The 10,379-nt window shown below is 41.2% G+C and overlaps 1 protein-coding gene across 1 annotated transcript in view; it reads right to left on the bottom strand.

Annotated features, from left to right (window-relative positions):
- Positions 1-6,357: 6,357 nt before the first annotated feature.
- LOC141117745 (extracellular tyrosine-protein kinase PKDCC-like) overlaps positions 6,358-10,379 on the bottom strand; it is a 29,041-nt gene continuing 25,019 nt past the window's right edge. Inside the window, exon 7 of the mRNA XM_073610759.1 lies at positions 6,358-9,365. Within this exon, the coding sequence (XP_073466860.1) occupies positions 9,241-9,365 (125 nt within the window). The 3' untranslated portion in view covers positions 6,358-9,240. The remainder of the gene's footprint in view (positions 9,366-10,379) is intronic.

Raw genomic sequence — 10,379 nt, 5'->3', positions numbered from 1 at the left:
TGTTTAACCACTTGACCCCTCATGCTATTTCTGGCACTTTTTGTAATAACCAGTATTTTTTACTAGAAAATGTATTAGAACCCCCAAACATTATATATATATTTTAAAGCAGAGACCCTAGAGAATAAATTGGTAGGTTCTGCAATTTTGTCTGTAACACGGTATTTGCACAGCTGTTTTTCAAAGCAGGGGAAACATACACTTTTTTTGAATAAAAAAAAAAAAAAAAACACAACTGATAACCCAATATGTTTTTTTTTTTTGTGTAAAATATAAAAGATGATGTTATAGCAAGTAAATAGATACCAAACAGGTCACGTTTTAAAATTGCATAAGTGTGTGCAACAGTGACAAACGACGTAAATTTTCCTATTTATAGGTGACACTTTAAAATCCTTTACAGGTTACCACTTTAGATATACACAAAAGGTCCGGTGCTAGAATTACTGTTTATGATCTGAGATTCGTGGTGATATTTTGCATGTGTGGGACGATCGCTGTTTGCGTGCGTGCGTATCCAATATCTGCATTCGCCATTGCGTGCAAGCACGGGGGGGGGGGGGGGGGCTTTCATTTTTTTTTATTATTATTTATTTTTACACTGTCACTTTAAAAAAAAAAAAAAAAAGGTATCTCTTTTATTGCTATCACTAGGAATGTAAACATCCTTGGTGGCAGCACTAAGCATGGGACAGGTCCTCTTTATGTAAAGATCTGACATCTAGAAAACCCCAAATCTCTCCTCTGCCCTTAGAAAAAAGACCCCCGATGTCTCACCTGCCCTCCAGTGATTCTAATGGAGTGCAGATTGCTTTCTATTTGCTCCATGTATTTAGCTGATTTAAAGTGTTACTAAACCCAGGAGCCTGAATTCACTATATCTGGTCTCCCTCAGTACACAGAACATGGAAATGCTATTTTAGTAAATATAAACTGCTAAATACCTTTTCTCATCAGCAGTATATAGCAGTCTTGTGACTCCTATCAGTGTCTGGTTAAAGCTTGTAGGAGGAGTTTTCATTCTCCTCTGATTGTCCTATGAGGCTGCAGGACCCCTGACCCTCTGTCTGGACAGTGCTCATTGGCCCTGTGCGGATCACATGCACCCACACACCAAACTGAACATGTGCAGAGTGACTCCAAAGGCTCTGTACTATCAGGAGATGGGTTGGGGACAGTGGAAGAAAGGGAGGATCAGAGAAGGCAGGATAAAACAGCCTTTTTACACAATGCAGAGGATTAACGCCTTAGGTTCCACAGTGAGTATAACAAGCATGCTTTACTGCACATACAGACTGATTTTACTGTTGTTGGTTCAGTAACACTTTATACTGAAAGTCATATCAGGCTTTAATTGTTTACTGGTTTGTTTTACGTATACAGATTAATAATGGTATAGAAGTCATAACTTGCAAACTCTGCTGAGGGGCATCATTAGCTCTGGCTAAATCCGTACACAAGTGAGCACATGAATGCTCAGCCTTCTCCCTCCAGTAAACATGACAAGAGCTCACCTCCCATTCTGCTAATAATTAATGGTGTAACCCTCATTAATATTCAAGGGCACAGGGGGAGGCTGGCACCGTGCCAGATTTAAAAAAGAAAAAAAAAATCGTAACCTTTTTTTGTAAAATGCCTCACTGGAGCCATACTGATCTTTGCAGGTAAGAAAAAGCATAGCGCCCAACTGTCCCTGATTTCGAGGGACTGTCCCTGATTTCGAGGGACTGTCATTGATTTGAAACAAAGTCCCTCTTTTTGGTGTAGCGCTACCCCTGTGAGGGCTGCTTAAAAAATCCGTAACCCCACTGGTCGCCCTGACCTTGCAAATCCTCCCACGCCTCTGACACTCTGGGTTCTGACCTTCTTATTGTGAAAGCGGAGTTCCGCCCACATTTTTCATTCCTCACCATGCAGCACTAACGTTCATCCTTAAAACGAATTGACAGTTTATTATTTTTTTTTCTGTTCACTTACCTGATTTATGCCTATTGGGTATGTGCAGAACAAAAAAATTAGTTTCGTTTCGATTAGTTATCTACATAACTTTGTTTAGTTAAATTCATTGAATCCGTTTAATTTGTTTTCAGAATTTGTTTCGTATTCAAATCGATTCAAATTTTCCGAATTCAAATCATTTTCAATTTGTTTTCCAATTTACAAAGAGAATAAAGTAGAAAAGAATAGAATAGAAAAAAAAATACAATGGATTAGAAAAGAAGATAACAGAATAAAAATGAGTAGAATATAATAGAGTAAAAAAGAATAAAATACAGTAGAAAATAAAAGAACAGAATAGAAACAAATAGAATAGAATAGAATAAAAAAGAATACAATAAAATAGAAAGAATATAACAATCTTCTGAAATTCGAATACAAAAGAATAGAACTAAAAAAACAATAGAATAGAATGAATATAACAATTTTCCAAAATTCAAATAGAATCAATTTGAATAGAATAGAAAAGAATTCTATTTTATTCTTTTCTATTCTATTCTTTTCTATTCAAAATTCAAATTTCAGAAGATGGATATATTCATTCTATTCTATTCTATGCTGTTGTTTTTTTTCTACACTATTCTGTTGTTTTCTATTCTAATCTATTCTATTCAAATTGATTCAAACATTAAATTCAAATTGATTCGATTTGAATTTTGGGAAATGGTTATATTGTTTCTATTCTATTCTATTGTTTTTTTTAATTTTATTCTTTCCTATTATAGTCTATTATATTATTTTTTTTTCTATTGTATTCTTTTCTATTCTAGTCTGTTCTTATGTATTTGAATTCAAATTTATTCTATTTGAAATTTGAATTTCAGAAGATGATTATATTCTAGTTTATTCTATTCTTTTTTTTCTGTTCTATTCTATTATTTTCTATTCTATTCTATTTTTTTTTCTATTCAATTCCTTTATTTTCTATTCTATTTTATTCTATTTGAAAATTGGAAAACAAATTGAAAACATTTCGAATTCAAAAACTAGTCAAAATGGATTCTGAAACTATTCGAATCAATAAGAATTTTCCTCCAAATTTTTTTTCATTATTTCGGATTCGTTTAAATTTGGTACTATTAAAACTCGAAAATTCAGGTACATCCAAAAACGGAAAATTTGTCCGAATTTCAATTCGGAACTAAACGAACTGCACATGTCTAATGCTTATATCTAATTTCACTTCCTCCTTTAGTGGCCACGGCGCTGTACGTCAGTCATCAATCCCAGGAGGCAATGGGCATTGCTGGCTCGTAACAGAAACCTGACCTACAAGCTGTTGTACTCATTTGCACTGCGCATGCGTGAGATTGGCAGATGCATGCTCGGAATCCAGGAAGAAGGACACTGTGTCTTCAGTCTTCGTCGATAAAGAAAGAAAAGTTCACATTCTTCACTTCTCTCAAAAGTGGTAGCGGCTAGTTCCTACCCAGTAGAAGGACCCTGGTGATGTCCTGCTGACATCATCAGGACATCACCAGGGTCCTTCTACTGGGTAGGAACTAGCCGCTACCACTTTTGAGAGAAGTGAAGAATGTGAACTTTTTGATGACTCAACAATGTGATCTTGTAATCAGTTTTTGGCTTTCCAGTCTGGCTGCTTAACATCTGAGTTCCAGCCTCACGGTTACCTGCACGATTCCCTGGATTCGTTCTTGGAGCTCCTTGGATTCCCTGGATCGTTTTGGCAATCTGCTGATCGGGCCATCCTCGCTTAATTGACTCGTTGCTGACATTCGAGTTCACTCTTTCCGGTAAGAGTGTATACCCCTATTTCTCGGGACACACTATCCCTGGTGCTCTACATGCCTGCTGAGGCCTTTGTACCCCACATCTGAGCAACAACTTTTCGTGGTGGACTCCATATATGTTTACCATAGGATTGTTTCACCTTTGGGACTTTCTCACCTGTGTTTCTACTCATTATATACATGTTCTGTTTTATATTCATTATATTTGAGATTGTTTTTTTATCACAAAGTTTTTTCTATTTACACACAATACTTGTTCAAAGTTTATTGTTTTATATTTTTAGCGCTACATTTTTCACTGATCTTTTGCATTGAATTTTTGTCACATTCTTATGTAGCAGCTGTTCATTTTTCTTCACTAAGGGCCCTTTCACACTGGGGCGGGGTGCGGCGTCAGCGGTAAAACGCTGCTATTGTAAGCAGCGCTTTACCGTCGGTATGCGGCCGCTAGCGGTGGTGGTTTTACACCCCGCTAGCGGCCGAGAAATGGTTAAAAACTACCGCAAAGCGCCTCTGCAGAGGAGTGTATACCGCTCCTTCACCGCTCCTGCCCATTGAAATCAATGGGACGGCGCGGCTATACTGCCGGCAAAGCGCCTCTGCAGAGGAGTGTATACCGCTCCTTCACCGCTCCTGCCCATTGAAATCAATGGGACGGCGCGGCTATACTGCCGGCAAAGCGCCTCTGCAGAGGCGCTTTGCGGTAGTTTTTGCCGGCAGTATAGCCGCGCCGTCCCATTGATTTCAATGGGCAGGAGCGGTAAAGGAGCGGTATACACTCCGCTCCTTCACCGCTCCGAAGATGCTGCTAGCAGGACTTTTTATCCCGTCCTGCTAGCGCACCGCTCCAGTGTGAAAGCCCTCGGGGCTTTCACACTGGAATGAAAGCAGCGGCAATTTCGGGTCGGTTTGCAGGCACTATTATTAGCGCAATAGCGCCTGCAAACCGCTCCAGTGTGAAAGGACCCTAATTGAGTTAGCGCAGTAATATCCCCTATCCACATTCTGCAGAGTGCAGCTCGAGGGACAATGTGTGCTCCAGGCTGCCACTAATGATTTTTTTCACACCTGATCACAAATGTAAATAGAAGCTGGTTATCAGCACTCCTTTCCTCATGCTGACAGCATAAGGAGAGAAGAAAAGAAAAAAAAACGGCTAATCTAAAAGGGACATCTACACTAATAATCAGGGCACTGATTATTAGTGTCCTGATTATCAGTGCAGTCCCATCAGTCCCCACCAGTGTTGCCAATCTGTGCCCATCAGTGCCAACACATCAGTGCCCACCAGTGCTGCCAATCAATGCCCATCAGTGCTGCCAATCAGTGCCACCTCATCAGTGCCCACCAGTGCTGCCATTCAATGCCCATCAGTGCGTGCCAATCAGTGCCTCCTCATCAGTGTCACCTATCAGTGCCTCCTATTAATACCCATCAGTGCCACCTATCAGTGCAGCCTCGTCAGTGCCCATCAGTGCCACCTCATCAGTGCCCACCAGTGCTGCCAATCAATGCCCATCAGCGCTGCCAATCAGTGCCTCCTCATCAGTGTCACCTATCAGTGCCTCCTATTAGTACCCATCAGTGCCACCTATCAGTGCCCATTAGTGCTGCCTCATCAGTGCACATCAATGAAGGAGAAAAATTACCTGTTTGCAAAATGTTATAACAAACTATGAAAAAGTTTTTTTTTTTTTCCAAACTTTCTGGTCCTAATTTGTTTATTTAACAAAAAACCCCAGTGGTGAATAAATGCCACAAAAGAAAGCTCTATTTGTGTGGAAAAAAATTTAAAAAATGTCATATAGGTACAGTGTTGCATGACCGCGCAATTGTCATTCAAAGTGTGACAGCGCTGAAAGCTGAAAATTGTCCTGGGCAGGAAGAATGCCAAGTAAGCAAGTTAAAGCGGAGTTCCACCCACTTTTAGAACTTTTTCTCTAAATGATTATTATACCATATAGATAAAGCATTGTAATTTTTTTATTTTTTTTTTTTGTCTCCTTACCCAGATACTGCTGTTTTCCATCTAGTTTCTGGCTTCTGCCGCCCGCAGATATGTCTATCATATTCGGCGGCGCACTGTCTCCTGGGAGTTTTGTGTCAGAATTCCCAGGAGTCAGTGTGGGTGGCAGCCGCTCGTGATCACGATATTCCGAAACCGGAAGTGACGCGATGAAAGTTGCCATCACAACAGGGGCAGGCACTTCCGACGACCCTTCCCGTTGTGGTGGCAGCGTTCGAAGTTGGCGGCGCTGAACACACTGCGCATGTGCGAGAACGGGCGGTGCATGTTGGTCACTCAGCAGCACCGTATCCCGGAAGATTGTGCTTGTGGCCTTCACATGCCTACAAGGAAAATGCCAGGAGACAATAATAAAAGATATCTTTTGATTGCAAATCGGCAATGGAGCGGCGATCGATCATAAAAACGTGAGTTATATATATGAGTTCTAATCCAAAGATCTTTAAAAAAAAAATTGTATACAGTTGGAACTTTAAAATACATTTACGGTAAACATTTAATGATGTATTCATGTCGACAGAGCTGCATTTATTTTGTTTATCTTTAATTTCTGAAACAATAAGAATGAGGGATGAAACCCAGTTTGCATAAAAAAGTTTTATTATAACATCAAATATAATTTTTTTTATATAAAAGATAACTTTCACTGAAAGCACATTCTTTATACCTATAAGGTCAAATATAAGACACACCTAGACAGATGCCAAAATGATTCCCATTCATCAAAACTGGAGGAAGCAAAAATGTCTGTGCTGCCTACAGTAACCAATCAGAATACAGCTGCTGCTAGAGTAAGAAATGACAGCAGGGTTCAGTTTGATTGCATATTATGACAAAGACCCCTTTATACCAATTAGTTTTCATAAATCAACCTAGGGTGATTTTTTTTCCCCGCCTATCCATTAGGGTGAAGTGGTTCTCATGTAGATGATGGATATATAAGGCATGGCAGGTCAGCTATAGGTCAGCTCAGCCGCAGGGAGACACCAGCTATATTGGTGACCGCCTGCCTTTTTTGGGGGGTTCAGGTTCCAGAGTTCATTTCCCCTCTAAAGTGGTTGTAAATCCTTAAATAAACCATATTAAGTGACTGGCCTCAGGTGATACACAGAGAATAAACAAATCCTCCTACATAAGCTGTACCTGTTTATCTACAGCCATCTTTCCCCTACATCTATTCAAAGTACAGAATTTACACAGGATCTCTCAGCTCTGAAAAGCAGGGGGTGGAGAGCTGAAGTTACATCAGTGAGTAGAGCTCTGAGAGCTGATTGGAGGGAAGAGACACAACCCCTCCTCCATACAGCACACAGGAACAGAGGTGAGGCTGTCAATCAGCTGGAGGTCCCTCCCCTGTCACCTTTTATCTCTTGGTGTCAGGAATACTTGTCAGAAGTGATTCATGCTGATAGCAGAAGAAGGAGGCAGCAGACAGAAATGACACTTAGTGCTCTGGATTGAGAGTACACACTATAGAGGGATATAGAGGGATATGCTTTGTTCATATTTCATGTCTGAGGTTTACAACCACTTTTCATGTCACACTAGTAATCTTATCACTAGTTAGAATTCACCAGCGAAACGATCAACAGGAACACAGCAAGGATACCTGCTCTGTATGCTTTGCTACAAATGTGAGAGCGTCACCTCACTTCTTGAGCCAGCGAGGGAGCGACATCTTCAAGGGAGCATTTTCACTCCGTGGTGTATACTCCAAAGTGATCCTTCTGCTTGCAAATTCTCAGCAGAAACAGGATTCTGTAGCATGGAATTAATGTAGTGGTTGTGCCAGAGACAGATCCTAACATTTCCAAAAGGGCCACACATAAAATTCAGTGCATGTTCAATCTCAGAGGCAGCAGATACACAACAGGGGATGGTCAAAGACTATGGGTATGATACAAGAGATGGTCAGAGACTGCGGACATAATACAGGTGACAGACAGACTATCGGTATGATACAAGAGATCGTCAGAGAATTTGACATAGCACAGAAGATTGTCAGAGACTCTGGAAATGATACAGGGGATAGTCGCTGCAGACCTACTACAGGAGGGGACCAGACTGTAGCGACAGGCTACAAGAGATGGTCAGAGGATGCTGACATGCTTTGGAAGATGGTCAGGGACAAGGTACATAGTACAAAAGATGATCAGAGACTGCGGACGTGCTACAGGAGATGGTTGGAGACTATGGACACACTACAGGAGATGGTCAAAGACTAAGGATATGATACAGAAGATGGTCAGAGACTACATATATGATACAGAAGATGGTCAGAGACTACAGATATGATACAGAAGATGGTCAAAGACTATGGACATGATACAAGAAAAGGTCAGAGACTGTGGACATACCACAAGAGATGGTCAGAGGCTGGGGACCTACTACAGGAGATGGTCAGGGACTATGGATATACCACAGGAGATGGTTAAAGACTACGGATTTGATACAAGAAATGGTCAGAGACTGCAAACATGATATAGGTGACCGTCAGACTATGGGTATGATACAAGAGATGGTCAGAGAATTTAAAGATGGTCAGAGACTATAGACATGAAACACAGGAGATGGTCAGAGACTGCAGACCTACTACAGGAGATGGTCAGAGACTGCAGGCCTACTACAGGAGATGGTCAGAGACTGCATACATAGTACAGGAGATGGTCAGAGGATGCAGACCTGCTGCAGAATATGGTCAGACTATGGGCACGCTACAGGAGATGATGAGATGATGATGGACATGATACAAGAAATGGTCAGAGACTGTGGACATACTACAGGAGATGGTCAGGGACTATGGATATTGTGCACCAGATACAAGTGTTCTGTCACAGATATACTACAGGAGATGGTTAGAGATTACAAATTTGATACAAGAGATGGTCAGAGACAGGGGACATACTACAGGACATGGTCAAAGACTACGTACGTGATGTAAGAGATGGCCAGAGACTGCAGACCCGCAACAAGAGATGGTCAGAGACTACAGACATGATACAACGGATGGTCAGAGACTGCGGACATGATACAACGAATGGTCAGAGACTGCGGACATGATACAAAGGATGGTCAGAGACTGCGGACATGATACAGGAGATAATCAGAGACTGCAGCTATGCTGCAGAAAATGGTAAGACTGCGAACATGTTATAGGAGATACTGGTGACCAGGGACTTGGTTTAGAAGACATAGACAGGTAGCACATTACAAGAGACTATTAGCAATCACTGTTTTCACAGGGCAATTGGGAAACACACTTCAGTGTCTGCAGGGGTCCCAACAGGCCACATGGGGCCCCTGGGTTGGAGGTTGGGCACCAGACTTCTATGGACTCTAGCCATGAGATGAGGAACCTGCATCCTATATAACTTGCATAGCATACTTTTGTGCAGTTCATAATGTTTTTGATGCTGATTGGACGCCTTTACGTATTTAGCGCTGCGTTGGGCAAAAAGCAATTCTTCAGCCTTTCTGTATATTTTGTACATCATGACTTCCATTGTTACTTGACTGCTTGACGTAGACAAATGAGTTCTCATCTGGGATAAGCTGGGCTCCTCTGCTTGTAAAGGACACAAGATAGCGACCTGTGGAAACACAACAGAGGGGATAACTTTTAGAAGCTACAAATGACAGGTTCACTTTTACATAATTGAAACCGGACAGCTTGGTCCAGGGCTGGCGATGGAATTTTTTAAATGGACAGAGAATGTCCCCCCGAGGGCCAGATTTTCCCACAAAAACAACAAGTTTAGCCGTCTCTCTGAGATGGCTATCAGTGCTCTACAGAGTGCATATCGACTTCCACGTTCTTTCACAAGCTTGAATGACCCCTTGGATGGGGACAAGAGGCATATGTAACGCATTTAAAGTGTTCATTAAAAAAAAAAAAAAAAAAAAAAATTCCCAAGGTTAAAAAAAAAGCAAAAAAGAAATAAATAAAATTGTGTGCAACGAGTTCCAAGGTATTGTCAACACCACGAGCCCTGTGACGCATTAGACGCTGGCGTTTCAATAAAAGTCTTTTTATACAACAAAAATGTCCCTCTTCTGGGCCGCAACATATCTGTAAGAGACATCGCGGGCTGCGGCTATAAGAAGGATAACAAGCGGATATTAGGAGCCGAGATATGTCAGCAAGGCCGGCCATGACTCACTACCAAGTTACAGCTATCAGGAACAGGGATCGTGTAAAAATGATGATGCCAACCAAGCATGTATGTAAAGCAGGAAATTGCCCTGAAACCTGAAATTGAAAAGGAAATTGTAGCATATTTTCATTACAGATCCCCAGTTACATTTATCACATGTACAAGATGTTTTTGGAGAAACGTTCACGTTTTAAATGTTTGCTGTTCCATATTGCAAATGTAATTCATACACAGATTTGAAAAAGTAAATAATCGCCCTCTAATGGTCGTTGGTGCAGGGCTGGGACAAGGTGTGGGCATAGGGTTGCCACCTCATCCCTTTAAACCCGAACACATATCAATTACACAGGTTCTGAGGCTAATTTGATGCAGATAAGGCCCCAAGTGAGTTTAATTACCACCTCAATCAGCCACAGAATCTGTGTCATTAATATGTGTTCGGGTTTAAAG

Source organism: Aquarana catesbeiana, linkage group LG13, assembly GCF_042186555.1.
Source record: "Aquarana catesbeiana isolate 2022-GZ linkage group LG13, ASM4218655v1, whole genome shotgun sequence".
In the NCBI taxonomy this organism is placed as follows: Eukaryota; Metazoa; Chordata; class Amphibia; order Anura; family Ranidae; genus Aquarana; species Aquarana catesbeiana.
This window is presented reverse-complemented; position numbering and strand designations above follow the sequence as displayed.